The 18,854-nt window shown below is 37.3% G+C and overlaps 1 protein-coding gene across 3 annotated transcripts; it reads left to right on the top strand.

The window, feature by feature from the left end:
• The first annotated feature begins 48 nt into the window (after window positions 1-48).
• Window positions 49-18,299, top strand: LOC308063727 (transmembrane protein 180-like). 3 transcript variants are annotated; one of them, XM_080387049.1, is made up of 9 exons: window positions 49-158; window positions 3,665-3,849; window positions 4,615-4,783; window positions 5,228-5,349; window positions 8,284-8,438; window positions 9,134-9,244; window positions 9,865-9,948; window positions 10,946-11,089; window positions 17,695-18,299. In XM_080387049.1, the coding sequence occupies exons 2-9, from the start codon at window positions 3,697-3,699 to the stop codon at window positions 17,822-17,824; spliced, it is 1,068 nt and encodes a 355-aa protein (XP_080243175.1). In that variant the 5' UTR covers window positions 49-158; window positions 3,665-3,696; the 3' UTR covers window positions 17,825-18,299. The 3 variants fall into 3 exon arrangements, with proteins under 3 accessions (XP_080243175.1, XP_080243173.1, XP_080243174.1); XM_080387047.1 differs by having other exon boundaries at window positions 4,615-5,349; XM_080387048.1 differs by lacking the exon at window positions 9,134-9,244 and having other exon boundaries at window positions 4,615-5,349.
• The last annotated feature ends 555 nt before the right edge of the window (window positions 18,300-18,854 follow it).

The following is an 18,854-nucleotide window of genomic DNA, read 5'->3' as shown; positions in this document are numbered from 1 at the left end:
GAGCCAATGGGAAGCCGCTCGCCGGATAGATCGAAAGGAATCTTCACCAATCACAAAGCTAATTCATATCAAGCCGCCAATAAGAGCGAAGAGAGGGATGGCCCGGGCTAATTACGCCCCGCCCTAGCAGGCGGTTGCGCAGCCTCCAGTCAGCGGAGGTGGGTCGGTGTCCGGGGAAGGGGCGGTGGTTGCCGGGGCTCGCAGGGGTTAATGGCGGGGAGCGGCTGCTGTGGGGTATTCCGGTACGGCTGCGGCAGAGCAGAGCTGGCCCAGCCCGGGGTGGGGCAGCGGACCAGACATATGGAAGGCTGCGGCTCCTCGTCGCCCCGTGTTGGGACCGCGGGGAGCGCTGAGGGAAGAGCCTGTGAGGAGGGGCTCGGCCCCCGAGCCGCGGCTCCTTACTGGTGTCGCGCCCAGGTGCGGGCCGCCTTCCCGCTCCCCCGGGGGGGCCTTGCTGCGGAGCGGAGAACGCGGCCCGGCCGGAGCGTGCGGCCGCTGCTGTCCCGGCTGGAAACGGCCGCCTGCGTCCCCGCGCCTGCCTGGCGCTCGGGCGGGCGCCGCTCGCTCCCTCATGAGGAAGAGGGAGCCGTGTCCCCTGTCTGGCGACCTCCTGAGAAAAATCTACCTTGACTTGCCCAGTTTTAACAGGCGAACACTTCCAAACTTCCAGTCCTGCAAGTTCCCAGTCTCCTGCCTCCCAGGAGCCGCAGCCTGGCCGCGCTCGGGCAGCCATACCTGCTGCCGGTGCCTCCAGTGCGCATCTCCCCTCTGCTTCAGCAGGATTCCCCCCTGGCGTTACCCCTGGGGACTGGGAAAGCCTTTATTCTTAGTTCTACCCTGTCTTAATGTGGTTCAAGTCATGGAGGAAGGATGAGGAAGGTAGTTGTGCCCAACCAGTTTGTCCAACCAGTTGTGCCCAACCAGGGTCATGTGCATTACGCTGCAGCTCAGCACCAGGCACAGCAGAGTGTGGTGTCAGCTCGGGCACTTCAGTCAAAATTTGTTACTGTTCAGGAATCCACTTTTCTTCTTTGGACTCGCGCTCTAGTTTCTTTTTGTGATTGTCATCCAGTGCTGGGAGAAATGCAATTAATACCATCATGTGTCTGGCTGGCTTAAGCAGTCTGTTCTTCTGGCTCATCTGTATTAACACGGTTGTAACCACTCAAAATTTCTCAAACTGATCGGCCTTCTGTGAGTCACAAAATGTCAACACCTGTGCTTTTAACCTGTTCAATATAGAAGCTGGCTATTAAGAAGAGGGAGGGAATACTCATGTATGATTTCATTGTAGTACAATTAAAGAGTGGGTCTTCTGGGAAAGGAAGTGTGGTACCTCAACTTCTAATTGAACCTATTTCATAAACAAGGTACAAGGCCAGATGTACCAATTAGTGTAAAGAGTTGTGTCAGATCCTGTGTATTATCATTAGTCATGGCACTAGATGCCTGTTTGCACATTGTTAGAAGGTTTTTGTTGAAGAAATCTCAAATTTCTTCTTTCTTTAAAATTTTCCAAAGCTGACAAGACCTTTGTTTTTTAAATCATGTAGGAAGGAATTGAGTCAAACATGATTTGAGAAACAACTGTTAGTTTGCTGGTAATGTTAGCGTGAAGCACGTTTATTCTTGGTACTTGTGGAATTTGAAGGAGATTCTCCTAATTCAAAGACTCATGCAGGGGGCTCCAAGGAGAAATAGAGATGAAAAGTCTGCCTTTCCAAAAGCACTAGTATCTGCTGCATAAATCACTTCATCAAGTATATTTGTGAAGGCTTGAATGTGCGCTACTTCAAAAAAAGTGACACTTGTCAGTAACATACTTGCTGTAACAACTTTCATAGTTGGTAATATCAAACTTACTTTTAAAAAGAAACGTTTCAAATAGGCATCTTTTCAATAACTTTATTCTTCACTCAAAGTTTCTTACTAAAAGCTTGTGAAACCAAACTTGTTACAAAAATGCAAAATTTCACCACCTGAAAATGGAATTGTCTCTACAGCTATAGCTCTGTGAAAACTAAACTTGAAAATATACATCACAATGATGCTCAAGTATCTAAAAAATCAGTCGTATTCTTACAAATAAACTTGCTTTAGAAAAAAGAAAACTCAATTCAAGTTGTCAGCTTGATTTTTTTTTTAATCTATAAAGTTATCTACTCTTTGCATCTTGTTTCATATTAGACCATCTTAAATATATAGGCAAAAATGCACCCACATTTTATTTGCTCTTCAAGAGTTCATGCTTTGAGTTGAGGGGTGGAAAAACTGCCATTCCATCACCTGCCTCAGCCAGAATAGACACTTCTCTGGTCCCTACCTGATTGCAGCTTTTGCCTGGCCCTCGCCTGGTGATGGGGAAGTTACCTTCTTCCCTCGCAGCAGCCGATCTTCATCCACTTTGTAAATCACAGGAAGATTGGAAACAGCCTTGGTTTTCGTTTCCTGTGTCTTCATGGTCCTTTTTATGAGGAGTTCAGGCAGCTGCATATAGATCTGGTTATCAAGCTGAACAAGCAGATATTTAAACTAAGTACTTTGTTGGGTATTGGAAAACTGCATTTAGGATAAAATTGTTAATATGCAGAGGAGCAAAGTGTGGACTACTGACAAAAAGCAGGTTGGAAAGCTCTGGAATTAAGTGTGTTTAGTAAGGCTGGATTAGAACCTTCAAACAGATATGAAGGTGAATGAAGTCTCAGTTAGATACGTGGGAGAAGTATTTTTGTATTAGGCTTATTAAATCAAATGTGGTCAAGGAGTAACTTTAGGTAGTCATTACTCTGCTTTTAAAAGTACAGGTTCCCTGGAGCTAGCTGTTTTCGTAGGACAGTTTACACCAAACATGCTTAAGTTAATTGCTAGATAGATGGACAAAGTCAGCATCTTAAAGATTGTTGGCTGAAGATCTGCTTGATATCTTAAAGAAGTCTGTATTCTTGGGCTGAATCTGTTATTTGGACATATTTAAAATGCTGTACATGTGTTACTAGATTTTATTTACATGCAGTCTTATACAATGAACATGTTTAAACTATTAAAAGGGGTTTTGATTGTTTTATGGTTTCTGTTCATATCTCCTTAGTTTATTAGGTGAAAGTAATGCTTCCATGGCCTGTTAAAAATCAACATTTAAAAATGCAAGGATAAAACTTGGGTTTTTTTTAAAGATATATCCATCTAAGTGCATGCTGCATTTGACATTCATAGCAATGAAATACATAAGGATATGAATTGAGTCACTTAATTCCTACACAGTCCATAATTTTAAAACTACGTAGCTAGCAAGAAAGATGTAAAATGTATGCAATTACTTTGAACTGTACACCAAGATCAGTGTTTGCAATAGCAGATATTTTATATTGAGTCTGTGCACCAGTTAGGAAAGTATTCTTTTACATTTTTGTCTACTTGTTCCATTGTTTTTTAAGTACTGATTATACTTAGAAATGTCACTGACTTTTTAATATTTTGCATCTATTAAGTTTTGGGCTCTGTGTCTTAGAACTCAGTAAAATGTGTTTCTCATTTTAAAAAAAGGAAGTAAGAATGGGGAAGTTTTCCTCTAACAATCTGTTTCTACACCTCTGAAACAAGCAAAAGTCCCATGTCATTTTAATTCGGAAAATTATTCTACTAAGTGTTGTAATTATTTTTGTAGCTTGAGGAAGAAGAGAGTTGTACTTGTGGAAGATGAAGTTCATTTGGGGAATTCATCCTAATGCAGTGGCATATTCCATGACTACGTTAGGTGCTGGAATGATGAACAGTATCTTTAATTTCTACTACATTAAGCTTTTCCTAAACCGATACAAAATTTCAGAAGTAGCATTTCATCAAGCACAGGTATTGTACAATGGATTATTGATTACCATATTGTGCTATGTCTCTGTGTAACCACAACAAAGTAATTGTTTTTACTTACTAATTACTTTCAGATGCACTGCAAATAGTTGTACAGTAAATTCATTTTAAATGTAGTTAATCCGTAAGCAACTGAAGGTACACATAAAGCACATTGTTTACAGTCTTTAGATTAAAAATGTCCAGACTTTAATGGCTGAAAAGATTTTAACCATTGATAGCTTGAAGTAATTTTCTAAACTAATCTTGCACCTCAGCTCCATAGATACATTTAACATTGGTGTTTTCCTATGGACTGTTTAAGTACCTAAATACTGCCTTTATTTTGCAAGTCATTATCCATGTGAGCAACTCTTGTCATAAATGGTCTCCCGAAAGTAATGGGCCAGTTCATGTTTTGAATTACTTGCTGTGAGAGTAATATCAGGACTTTACAAGATGAAAGCCCAGATGTGTAAGCTTCTGAGAGAGTGAAGTCTTGGAGACAGAGGTTTATTTCATGTGTAGCTGTGCACCTGCCTACTTACTCATCTTGCTTTTCAAAATTACTATAAACCTCTAAATACCTTTAAGAATTTGGTCTGGAGTCTGTTTTGACCTGAGAAGCTTTCATCTTTTTTTTGTGTTCTTTGAATAGAGATTTCTTTTAAATAAATATGGTGTATATTACTTCTGTGGTTGTATAAACTCTGCAGAAAAATTACACTAATGATAAATTCTGTTGTGTTTCTTAATTGTTTGTTGCAGGTTGTATTTATGATATGGAATGCCGTTAATGATCCTCTTTTTGGGTATATTCAAGATAACTCCAAATTTGCATGCTGCTCAAGACGCCAGTTTTCAATTTTATATGGAGCTCCTTTATATGCGTTAGCCTTTTTGCTTCCTTGGTTTCCTTGGAAACATTATGAAGAAGGTGACTGGCTAAGTGGTCTTCACCTCATTGTTGCATTATGTGCTTTTGATGGTTTGCTTACATTTGTGCTTCTAGCGCAGTGCGCGCTCTTTGCAGAAATTTCAACAAGACATGAAAGTAGGCTTCAGCTTATTAAATATAACCAAGTAGCAACACTAATTGGATCAACAAGCATTCTCTTTTGTGGTCTCATATCAGATAATATGGAAAATTTTGCCTGTTTTCAGGCTTTCACTGTTTTGGTCGCAGCATTAGCAACAGCTTGTATGTGTTACACAGGCAAATACAGTACTAGTCAATATGAGCAGAGGGAAATTTGCACAGAGAATGCTGATCAGGAAAACAGTGATGGAGCTCTGTCCTTGTCCTTGGTAATTTCATTGACCAAACAGATTATGACAGAGAAAAACTTTTTGTTTTTTGTAACAATGAACTTCTTTCAAGTCTTCCACCTAGCCTTCTGCAACAATTTTATGATGATCTTTGCGGATAATCTTATTCCCAAGGATGTTCTTTCTTCCTTAATAAGAAGTATCATGTACGGAGCAGGCTTTATTTGTCCTCAGGTAGGCCGTTACAGTTCTTTATTTCAAAATATGAAAACATGGTGGTTTACTAGTTTTCATTAGTTTAAGGTATCCATTTACACTCTTTCTTGAAAAAACGCTGTATCCAGCATAAGCCATTGGCTGTACCAAAAAACAAATCCAGCTCACCTGTGCCCTACAAGGAGAAAGTGCCTCTGTGCACTGGCTAACCAAGCGTAAGGGTAGGGTAGCAAGAATGCCCAAGCAGGCAGGCTTGCAGAGTATCTGTTTACAAGAATAGGAGATGTGAATATGCAAAGAGTGAATGTTTTGTATCCTACAGGGTTTATAATACCAAAGTGTAAAGGAATGAAAAACATGATCAAGATAAAAAGTTTCTAAAAGCAAAGCCTATAGAATTAGGATTTCTCTCCTCTTTGGTTTTGATTTGTAATAGGTGATGAAAGAATAATCTCTTATTCAGGAAGTTTCTGAGATAAACTGCACACAACAAGAGAAAAATCATTAGGTATTGAAAACATTGTTGAAATATGTGGTATCTCAGTCATGGGAACCAAGCAAAAGTCTAAATAACTGCTTTTGGGGAATAATATGTTCTCATTTATTTTGTTTGCTGTTTTTGGGCAGCTACAGTTACTGGGTAGAGAGAGACATACTTTCAAGACCCCAGTCAGGGTTGGGGGAGGAGTAATGAACTGGAAAAGAGAACCTAAACAAGTAATGTGTAAGAACAAGAAAAGCAGCAAAAATGTCCCACAGAATGTAAACATACTTGTCTGTAGTGAATAAAAAAGTTTTCTTGTTCATTCCCTTCTAACTTCTTTCACTGGATCTTTTAAAACTTTCACGTTGTTTACTTATTGGATGATGAAATTCAGGATACTCAAAATCTATGTATCCTGACTTTCATCATAGGTGCTGATGATGTTCAGAATTTCTGAAAATCAGGCTGTTAAATTCATTAAATTGCAATGTTTTCCAGTAGGTAATATGGAAAAGAAGATACGTGAAAGTGCAACTGGAATTCACAGCTCAATTTCAGTTACTCCTTTAGCTTTTGCATATATAACATACAAATCCTAAACGTACTTTCTCGTTCCCCTAACTCCTAAGTATCTATCATTTCAATTTTTATCATTCCCACAGGTTTAGCTTTTTTTTTTCTGTAACTCAAACAGCTGATGAACTTTGGAAATAACTTAGAAACAACAGAAATCAGGAAAGCTTAAATAATTTTACACTCAATATACAGCAGTCACTTTTGTTGATAAAATCAGTGTGACAGTGTGAAACGAACAATCTTTCAGAAAATGCATCTGTCTCTGCTCCCCAGAGACTCTTTGTCTCGAAGGTCACTGAACCATAGAGAGTTTGCTGTGACCTTATTTTTCTCAGGTTTTGTCCCTTTGAGCTCAAGATAGAATAAGAATTCTCTGGTGGCAATGTCCTGAACTTCACTTACTGGAAAAATACCCAACCCATGTAAAATAAAGCCCCTTCTTATGAACTGTGCTTCAGTGGCCTGTACTAAACTAGATTTCAGCTTCTGTCTTAGGTTCGGTTTAGTAGTGGGTGTGAAGAGTAAAACCTGCCTGCAAGGGAAACCTTGTTGCTCAAACAAACAAATTTAAATTTGTGTCATTAAGGTAGTATTTTTCTTAGAAATATGCAGTCTTAGAAACATGCACGTAACAAGGAATTTTCTAAATTACAAGTACTTCCTGAGACAGGGTTATTTCTCAACTATAGGGAGACATGGTCATGGTTTTTACAATAACAGACATTACATAATCTCTTATCGTTTCTAGTGCAAACACTTTTCTGCAAAATGCCTGAGAACAACCAGGGGGAGGAGTATGTTTTAAGTTTCTTACAACCAGATTTTTTTCTTACATGAACTTTCCAGATTTGTTTTACCTTCTTGATCATTGGTTTAAGTAGAAAACTTGAGCTTCTTTAAAATTGCATTTGCTGCAGTAATCTTTCTCTGGTTTTGTTCTTTATGTTAAGGCATTTAAATGTGGGAACAAATGTACAATGAGAATTCTCTCCTGTTCTGTTTATTTCTGTAACACAGAAAGAGAAAATGTGTATTGCTATTGTGAGTATTTTTTGTGACAGTGTTGAGGACCACATACATGTAGATGGTGACATAGGCTCATATAAAAAGAACATAATGCATTACAAAATGTCCTCTTTAAAGTGGAAAGCAAGGAGCAATAGAGAAAAGCTTACACTTTGTTCATACTATAATCAGCCCTTAATACCACTTTTATGAGTTTACTTGTCACTAGCTTCTTGTGTGGATTACTGCTGGTTAAGATTGGTGGAACTGAAATACACATTGTCCACTGGCATCTGCCTTCCTCTACTTGCTATTAAAGTCTCTAACTTGCTTCGATCAGCTGTCTTGGTGAGCTTGCTTTATCCACTTAGAAGTCATGCTTTATTTCTATAAATGTCAGTTAAAACAGTAATATTAATGAAAAAACATTTACTGAAAATATTTTTGATCAGCAGTTAAAATTCAAATGGCAAGGTGCTTGGTTTACAGTTAACATACTGTCAACAAAATTGATATTTAAGGGATATCAAACATAAAAATCATGAGCATTAAATAATAGATAGGCAATGTGGGAAACAGTATTTTTCTCAGGATATAGTAGTTCTCAGCTGGCCAGTTTTGAGTGAAAGGAGACCATTATTACCTGGTAGAGGTAGCATAGAGTGGGCCAGTAAACAGTTCTCTTTGTTCAATTCCTATTTTTTTTATTTTTCCTATTTTTTCTTTGGATTGAACTTTTTAGAAAGGGTTGGGGTTTGTTGTGCTTTTTTTTTTTTTTTTCCTTTAGTGGGTAGTAAAATTTATGTCTGGTCTGTGCTTTATAACTTTAATGCTGAGATAGTGTACTGTATCTTTTCATCACATATGTGTATGTATTATCTTTTCAGTGCCTTGTTCTTCTCAGTCACGCTTCATTGAAGAAGTTTGGTTATTACAGAATCATCTTGTTTTCCTTTTACTTGGAAGGAGTAGCTGCTGCTGTCATGTTTGTTCTAGGGCCAGAACACTATTATCTGTTGGCATTTTATCTCACAACAAACATGTAAGTAAATACACTTCCCTATTCATAGATACAGCTTAAATAATTCTAATAGAATGGACACTTACTTTTCATAGTGTGAAGATTTTGCTACTGCTTTTATGGTTTTCTTTCTGTTCTACTTGTCAGAAAAGTTGAGACTCCAGTTACAACTTCTTTTTCAGCTTTCATTTTATTCTGCTTCAGCTTTTTATTTCTGCTTAAAAAGAAAAAAAGGCTTAAATATGAACAGTAGTTAAGGTTTGCAGCCACATGCCTCCAGCTGCTTATTGCTTTAACATGAGATTCAAGGGAAGCAGAAGCTCTTCTCATCCACATAGACCCAGAAGATTTTGGTAGAGGAACTCTTCAGAGACTATTTGGTAGGAAAGCCCAGACGTCATTTTGTATTGCATGAATACTTGTGTGTTGCACTGCAAAACAAATATCGGTTAAGTCAGGTATCAGTTAGGTAACCAATACTCAGTGGTGCCAGGTAAGTATGATGCCAAGAAGTAGTATTTTCATGGAAGAAGTATATTGTGGTACATGGAGAACCTTATGTAAAAATAAAGACCTGTTTGTATCTGAATATTGTTATAGCAGTTCATTTTTATTTCTTTATTTTCTATTTCATTGCTTGCTTGCTTTCTACATGTTCCTTCCTACCCTCCTTTTCTTCATCTTTTTTTTTCCCCCGTTTCCATTCTTATTTTCAGTATTTCGTTCACGGGCTACTGTAACACTGTGAACAATAAATTAAATTTCATTACCTGCATACTTCAAATGATGAAGATACATGTTGATTTCCCCAGGAAAAAATGTCTAAGGTACCTAAAGAGTGTATGTTTAAAGTGCTAATTGTTCAAAGAAGCCTCTCGTAAGTAAAAGATAATCTCAGCCAAAATTTAATACCACATAGAAATTGTAATATTTGAGTTTATGGCTTCACTTAGCAGTTTGTTAACAGCTTTCTCTGTTTGTGTTTAAATGTATGTGTATATATATAATGTAAATACATACATAGGAATGCATATACAATCTGTTTACTATTCTAATTCTCCCACTTTGAAGTTTGTCTTCCATGTAGTCTCTCCAGTAATGCTCATGTCCTTTTCAGATTTCAAGAGAAAATTTTCAGTTCCTCTTTCTTCTAAGGTGTTTCTTTTCTCCATGTCTTTTTAAATTACTGATAATCTCAAGCAAGTGTTTATGACCTTTTGCGCCAGTGTCCAGGAAGAAAGGCAAACCCCTCCCCCACCTTTTAGGTTTGCATATCAATTTCTAATTCTCAATTAAGAGCAGATCTAGTAATGTTTCAGAACTGCTGTTTAAACAGACAAATCACTATGTTTTAAAGAGCGTCTCAGCTTTCTGTGTTTGCAGATATGTCCATTGTGAAAGTGTATATAAGAACGATGAACTTCTTAAATATTTTGTCTTTCTTTAGGGTAATTGTACAAGCTTCATTTAGTTTGTTCAATTTGCCTTTGGCAGATATTGTTGATGCAGATTTAATAAAGCACAAGCGGAGGTATGTCAATCGTAGCTGTTTTTCTTTAAATATGCTATCTATTTGCCACGTTACTGTTTCCTAAGTTAGATTGTGTCAAAGTAAAGACAGTAACGATCTTTGATCCTTGACACAGAAGTACTTTTGGTAAAAGCAACTTAGGATAAGTAGAGATAAGAACTTGAATAAAGTTTCCTGCAGTTAACTTCAGTAGTGTAATTTAAACAGATTATTAGGTCATTTCTAGTTTTAGTTATACTACAGTATAAGCCAAGTCCTTCAGGTTTTTGTGTTTTCATTTTTGTTAGCTTCAACGGAATTATTTTGTAACCATATACATCTACTGTCATGTATGGAATTTTCTGAATAAGGTCTTTCTAACATGGAAAAAGCATTTAGAAAGCTTTAGCAATGCTACGTAAAGTGCAGATTTCAAAGTCTAACTGGTTGCTGTTATCTCTCTGAAATAAAAATTGATAAAACCTGCTGTGACGTAGCATATTACAACTCATGGATCTTTTGGATGATTATCACAGTGCAGATAACTTTCTGTTGGTTCCATAAATATTTATGTCAGTGCAGATTCAGGTCTGGTCAGGTCACTGTATTAAAGAACTTGCCCCTCAAAGGTGAGAGCTATTGCTTTCATGAAGAAAAAAAAAAGCCTCCTTTTTTGGTCTCATGCATGTAAAGTCTTAAGTTGTAATTAATTCTTCATGTACTGTTCAGTCTTAACTTCGGTAATTACTCAGTGTGCACAAAGTCAAGCTTGAATCCAAGTAATTTCAGAATTGGGGCCAACCTATAGATATACCCCAGAGGTTTATTACCTTTCATTTCCAAAGAAATTTAAATTTCTTTGTGATAGCTGATCTGTTTGCTATAATGTATGAACTTTATAAAGCTAAGGATCATGATAGTTAGCATTTGCATAGTAACAAGATTTTTATGATCGCTAATTAATATACTAATAAGTTTGTGTTTTGCATTCATTTGGTTTTTTCCCTAAATATATTAGATCACCACTTTCCTCTATGGTTTTTGGTACCAATGCTTTATTTACCAAGCCTGCCCAATCTTTGGCTCCAATGCTTGTGGTTACAATACTAAATCAATTTGGATACGAGAACCTGAATAATGAAGTTGCTCGACCTGATCCAAGGTGAGTTCAAAAGAAGTACTTTAAATCATATAAATTAACATGAAATAATTGTCATCTAAAAAGCAAATTAATCTGCAATAGTTTGCATCAACTGCCCTTCAAAAATATGAGTGCTTTAAAAATATTTTCCAGTTGGTTTATGTCTAGAATTAGAAATGGTTTTTAAAGAATAAATCATTTATTGAACAATTCGCAAGGATTTCTACCTAATTTTGAAAAACAAAGGATTTATTTCACTAGTTAACCATCTCCTGTTCTATTGCAAAAAAGAAAAAAAAGTTTGAGATCACCTAATTCCTCTTACTACGACACATGTTGTCCTGACTCCTGTGTTTTGATTTGTAAACCTGCTTCCTTAAAATGTATAATCCTAATAGGCTTGCGTTTAAGATACATTTTTGTTTGAGAGACAGCAGTATAATCACTGAGGGAGGGAATTTGCCTCAAGTAGGAGTATAATTTTGGCTTCAATGCTACTTACCATTCTAATGGTAATGATTTCACTGCAGTCCCTGGAGACCTTAATACACAGCATAAAGCTGTGGTTGCTAGTTAGCACATTGGAAATGCATGGGCTTTTATAAAAACAAATTAACAGGGACTCAGTACACTGGAAGGGTCATAGGCTGTTTATTCATGACCAACAAGAGGAAGTGGCAATATGAGGAATAACTGAAGTCAGGACTAAAAGGTAAAAATTAGTCCTGATTACGATTTGCTTGAGAGAACAACATGAATATTCCAAGAACTACATAGCTCTCCTAAATTTTGAGTGGAAACTTTAAAAAGTACATAGAATACAATTGTATATGAACTTTTGTGGAGATAGGAAAGGACTGGTATATGTCACCTAATGCTAGAGGAATGTTGCATATTTGAGGAATTTTCTAAAAAAATGTACGAGGAAAAGCGTGACATAAAAGGACAACAGGTGGTCTTCAGAAAAGCATCCTGACACAAGCAAAGAAGGCTTAACTTTGAGGATATGTGTGAGAACAGTTAATTCTATTTTAATACATTCTGTAGATAGCCAGCCAATGAGATGATGTGAAGAGGACGTGAACCTCATTATAATGTCAGATAAGATGAGTGATTTTTGCAGAAGAATAGTAGGTTGAACTGGATGTGGATATGAGAGGGCTGAATATATTCATCTTGATGATTCAGAGAAATTAAGATTTGAATTCTGATCCCTTTTGATCAAAGAAATGATCCTTTTCTGGATGGATTTTAAATCACAGTAGTTATAAATCTCTTCCCCCCCCCCCCCCCCCCCCCCCCCAGTAAGTAGCCTCTGGACTATAGCAACAATAAATTTCTTGAATATAGAGTTGTTATACTTTGAATGTTTAATCTCTAAAACCTATATTTCCACTTGAGTCACATTGCGATTTGATCTACTTCACTAGGACAGGGAACAGCATAAAAGTACAAAGCTGAGATCAGTTAATCAAAGAGCACCTGATATATACTACATATTTCTCTTGCCCATCTCTTCAAAAATAATTTCTTAAATATAAAGCAGTCTGCATGTTTTTTTTGTATATGTATGTGTGAATGTGCATGTCCTTCACTTTGCAAATGGACTACAGCATGGACATACAGTCCACAAAGACCAGACTACTCAAGATTGTTTCTAGGGAATCAGTTTGCCCATGGCAATGTACTCAGACCATTGACTGAGCTAAAATTACTTATACATATTAAAACCTTATCAGCTGATCTCAGATTTCAGCCATAGGCAGACAGCTAAAATATACTTGTCTCAGGACAAAGTTGTTGGAGGACAAACAGAAACTGAATATAGGAGATTGCTTAAAATATGTTCAAACTGTTTGGGGAAAAAAAAAAAAGAATTTCACATATGTGAGTTATATGTAATGAAGTGTTATGACCCATGTCAATACAATCTCAGCTGTGTCCTTCCTTTTTCTCCACAGCTGGCAGTATCACGTGTTCTGGAAAGTGTTTACTTTATTAGGTGTAATGGTAGTGAATTATGAAGATAGCACAGAGGACCTTTATTTTGCATTCACAAAATGTTTGGACCCTGAATAAACGTGTCTGAAGAGTTTCCAGCAATGTTGTTTGCTGGGAGAAGATGCAGTCAAAACCCATAAACTATTTGCTGAATTCTAAATAACTTATTTTTTCTTAAATTGAAAACTAAGCCATAGCAATAATGATGGAGCAGCTAATCCTGGAAACCATTTCCAGGCACATTAAGGACAATAAAATAATCAGTAGTAGTCAGCATAACTTCAAGGGGAAGTCACGCTTGACCAACTTGATAAACTTCTACAATGAAATGTCTAACCTGGTAGATAAAGGAAGGGCTGTGGATATTGTCTACCTGGACTTCAGTACGGCTGTTGACACTGCTTCCCATAAGATCTTCATAGGAAACCTTTGGTACAGGGGCTGGATGAGTGTACAGTGAGATGGGTTGAAAACTGGCTGAATGGCTGGGCCCAGAGAGTGGTGACCAGTGGCATGAAGTCTAGTTGAGGCCCGTGACTAGTAGTGTACCCTAGGGGTCTGTGCTGGCTCCAGTGCTGTTTAACATCTTCATTAATGATGTAGATGACAGGGAAGGATGTTTGGTGGTGACACAGAGCTGGGAGGTGTGGCTGCTGATAATGTCAGAGGGTCATGCTGCCAGCCCGAGGAATCTTGACAGGCTGGAGAAATGGGCTGACAGGAGTCTCATGGTTCAACAAGGGGAAGTACAAAGTCCTGCAGCTGGGGAGGAACAGCTCCGTGCACCAGTATATACTGGGGGGCACCCAGCTGAAAAACAGCTTGACAGAAAAGGACCTGGGGGTCCTGGTAAGCACCACACTGAACGTGAGCCAGCAATATGCTCTTGTGGCAAAGAAGGCAAAAGGTATCTTGAGCTGCATTAGACAAAGTATTGCCAGCAGATCAAAGGAGGTGAGCCTTCCCCTCTGCTCAGCGCTGGTCCAGCCCACAGGGGAAGGGTATGTCTTTTTTTCCCCTTCTTCATTTATGTTATACATTCAATGGCATTTTATTAATAGCATATTGCCTTCAGAATGGGCTTCACAGATATTCTGTCTTTGGTGCTCATTTTACATTGTATCAAAAAAAATGATCTATCAAAAGCTATCTGCTGTGACAAATCATATATCTTCTGATTCTTATGCCTCCAGCAAAATTCTGTAAGATGACACTTCACCTGTACCTCCTCATTGTTCCAGTGATTACATTTTGGTTCTTCAGCTATGTGATATTATGACTCCTTGACATCCTCCATGATCAGGATATTTCATTAGAGTACCAAAACTCCGTTAAGAGTACCAGCCAACTATAAGTTGCCAGATTTTAAGCTTTGCCTGTCTTTTCTTGCCATCATGCTGTTGAGTAATTCACACATATATATTCTCTGCCTCAGTAAAGCCTACATTTCCGAGCAGCTTATTAGGGCAACTGGCATGTTACGAGTGAAATTCTTTTCCCAGAAGACCTTTTGAGACAATAATGCATCTTTGTCTTGGTGGCTTCTGTTACACTTGTATTCTGCAGACGCTCAAGCTGGTGAGATGCTGGTGAGGTTTTATACAGAGGGTAAAATTCTAGAAGAAAGGAAAATTTAGTCCCCTCTTTCTTTCATCTGTGAGGTATCATAGCACCTCCAGGTGGATGCTTAAGATTCATCAGAAATGAGAAAATGCTTATGAATGGTGATCCCAGTACTGTATTAGACCAGGCATTCCAAAGACCTAGCCTGTCTGTCTTTTCCTCTGTATTGAAGCCCTTGAACTGACCGTTAACATCATCAGCTGTTTACTTACCAGTACCAGTATTTACTTCTGCCTCAACGTGACGACTTAGTCACAGTGATGCCTTCTTTCTTAGGAGCAATCTGGGTTCTCTTGGTTTTGCCTCTGGTATCCTAACTCTGAAGTGTGACATTTGCTGTGAATAGTGTATCTCTTTTCCAGAAGTTGTTTTTGCTTTTTGGTGTAACCTTTTTCACACGTGATGTTGGCCTGTATATTGTATACAATTCTGTATGTGTCACACAGGATTCTGTATGCATTAATATACACATTATACCACATTCTTAGGGAATGTGGTCACTACACATCAGTTAAGCATTTTGCAGTTAATACTAGCTTAAGTATTTTTAAATATCCTTAAAATTTGAGCAATAGCTTGCAGAATGGATGGACCTGGTTTGTTTTTTTCCTTTTAGTCTGTCATCACAGCAAAGCGTTACCTGCCCCATATGGCTTGGGGTTTTTGGTGTTTTTTTGGTGGGATTTTTTTTTTTTGGGTGGGGGTGGTGGGGTTTTTTGTTTGTTTTGGTTGCTTGCTTGCTTTGCTTTGCTTTGCTTTTTTTTTTCTTTTGCTTTGGTTTGGGGTATTTTAGTTTGGGGTTTGAATTTTTTTTTTTTTTTTTTTTCTGTAGAAAAGATACCTAGTTTAAAATCTCCCTCTTCTGGAGAGCCACTGCAACTACAGCTAACTTCCCTTGAAGGTGTGCTCCGAATTAGTTCTTCAGAATAAAGCTATTTGACAGTAACTTTACTTATTGGAGGCACCTCAAACTGTTAATGCTTTCGTACTGAATTACTGGACTACATCACATTCTATTCAGAGTGATATTAGGGCTGTTTAGTGAAAGATTCTATGTTTTATTCCTGCATATGCAAAAAATGTAGACATGGAAATTTCTGAAGTTACTGGTCCAGCTGTTACTAGGATAAAATCTGAGCTCTGCTCTTCATTTGTCCTAGTCCCTTAATGAAATATTTTCCTATTCCTTGTTCTGTGTACTATAGATATTTTTCATAATTCCTGGAGTAACTTAAGGTCTTACAGTACAATAAGAAATACTATTTTCTTAAACCAATACTGTTCCAGTGAGACCAAATCAGGATTGCACAGGTGTGAGTGATTTGGCAATGTTCTTTCTTTTTTTTTTGTCCTTCCTGAGGTCCATGTATAAAGACAGAATAATTTTAGTACTGAAAACTGCAGTCCTCTTTAGTGTGCAGAACAAGCCAAGTACAGCCCCAACATCCTGTTAACTGTGTCTTAGTCCTGTTTTCATCTTCAGATAGGTAATTTGTCTGTGGCCTCTCTGCTGAGTACAGTTAACTGTTGGCAGTTGTGATGTTGGTGTGCATGATGGGAGCCTTTGTTTACTTGTAGGTGGACTGAAAATGCAATTGAATGCAGGCCAGTAAACAACATCCAAATAGTAAATTATTGTCACTGCCAATAAACATTGGCTATGGACCAGTGACCTGCTAGTGAATACCTCCAGTCTTAAATGCCATTGCCCAAGTGGTTAAGTAATTCACTTGTAACCCTCTGGTTTTTTGTTTCCTTTAGTAGCATTAGCATGACTCCAGATAAATTGTGATCGTTGTGTGAGTGTGTCTGCTAAGGAATAAATCTAGGCTGCTTTGGAGGTTGCAAGCACTGTTTCTGTTTAATGCAGGGAGATAGGAATTGATTCTTTTATGATTCAGAGAAACTCTTAGGTTTTGTTCAAAAGCCTGCTCAAGTTTTCTTCACAGGTTTCAGGTTTTTTGGATCATGTCTGTAGCTTTTTCTGTGAGTCTCCTGTCTTGTCCCTGAATGCTAAGGGAAAAAAGTAGAAAATAACATAAACTGCCCCATGGAGAGAAAGTTCATTTAGGGGCTGTTTCTCAGCTTGAGTTGACTTTCCTAATATTTAAGTAATTAGAATGCAATAATTAACAGAATGCCAGTAGATAATGATTCTAGCTACTAGATGAATGCCTAAATGTATGCTTTGAGTTGTCAGAAAACATACTGTTTGTAAAAGGGAACTCATTCAACTCCTTATTTTATATTTTCTTTTTTGGTTCATATTTGTTGATGTTTTTACCTCTTATTCCATAGAGAAGATTTAGATGAGGAAATACCATGCATCCATGAGAATAAATGAGAATGACTGTTAATTTCACGTGTATTCTTTTTATAGTTTATATTATCTTGTAATAATTCATTTTAAACCAAATGCTACTTTTAAACAGCCCTTTACACCATACCTGAATTTATGCATTAATCACGACTTCCATCTAGCAGCAATAACAACAGACTATGGTGATTGCTAATAGCACAGATTATAACTTCATAAAATATTTTTTAATTAAAATGTTTGCTTCCATTTTCTGCTTTTCTTTCACTTCCTAATTTTTCAATCTTACTAAAGCTCTGTTCTAAAATTGGATTATATTACTTAAATTGATTTCTATATTATGTAATACAGATGTGTACTAAAGCAGTGAACAGGATTTCTTAGGTTGCTTACAGTGTATTAAAATTAACTCTTTGAGTGCTAATTTTCTAATTTCCTCTCAGCTATTACGAAAGGAGCAAACAACAAAATACATATTTGTATGTAGAATTAGAAAATACGATTGAAGTACATCTGATATCTGAGATATTTATATTTCTTTTAATTATAATTGATTGGACACAGTAACATGTATATGCTGTATATATGTATACAATGTGAATGCTTTAAAAATAATTTGTTGTGAATTGACTGTGAAAGTTAATTTTCCTCTTCTTGAAAGCTGTTTTTCCCTCTTCTTCCCCAGTTTGTTTTTAGGTCTTCATGATGCCATGTTCTATTTGATCTGTCTGGTTCCACTTTGCATTGCAGTCATACAAATCCTGACGTGGACTCCCTTTTCAATCCAGAATAGTCATATGACAGCTGCGTACTAAATATGTAACTGTTGGTCAGTCAATCTTCTGCTGAACTGTACCACAAAAGAGTTTGTATGTTTTGAATGTGAAAAAGCAAGATCACATTAAATGGACTATTAGGCCAAACACAGTCTGAGCCATTTTGATAAAGTTTCATCCTTCAGTCTATATAGACTATAATGAAGATCACATTCAGCCTTATTGCTGAGCCTGCACAGTTTTTTTCTAGTGTCATTTACCTGTAATGGCTTTATCCTTAATTACTAAATAAAGTCATTTCTGGTATATACTGGTCACTGTTAACTCATTTTAAGAATGGATATGGCAGAAAGGAGTCCCAACCCAGCACCTGGAATTCAACGGAACTGTATTCTCTTAAGCTTACTGAAAGATGGTGGATTAATTTTGCCATACTGCTAAAATGGCAGATCTCTGAAATTAATCTGGAAGAGCCTGGTGGATATCCCTCATGGATAGCAGGGAGATGAAGAGATCTAGCTGACCGATACCAAGACAAACCTGACAGCTACCACAGGAAGAGCCAAGAGTAATTAACTACCCTGTAAAAGTCTGCATAAAGCTAAAGAAGAAAAAGATTAAAATGCTGTTCAATGAAATGTTGCTGGATATGGAAAAGCCCCGTATGTCCTCACTGGCTTCCTGAATATCTGTGGTAGGTGGTAGGTAGATCAGTTTTCTGGCTTTAAATGGGAAAATTATTCTGAAGGTATCATATTGTTAGTACTTCATACCGAATGTCATTGTGGTAAGAAAAATATTAGCATATGGATGTAGTAGTGTTCAGTTAGTTGGACAGATCTAAGCACACATATTGAATCTACTCACTTGGTAGTGTTACGTTGGCAAACTCATTTGATGTGCTGCCAGTTGAAGTTAATTTCTGATTAATCAAGATGAAATTAGTTAAATTCTGATTAATTCTTATCAAAATCTTTTCAGTTAAGCTTTTAAATGAATCCTGTGATTTTTATAAAATAAAGGGTTTTTGACAAAATTTCAGAAACATCGAATCCTCTCTTCATTTCAC

Source organism: Falco punctatus, assembly GCF_963210335.1.
Source record: "Falco punctatus genome assembly, chromosome: 4".
Lineage (NCBI taxonomy): Eukaryota > Metazoa > Chordata > Aves > Falconiformes > Falconidae > Falco > Falco punctatus.
This window is presented reverse-complemented; position numbering and strand designations above follow the sequence as displayed.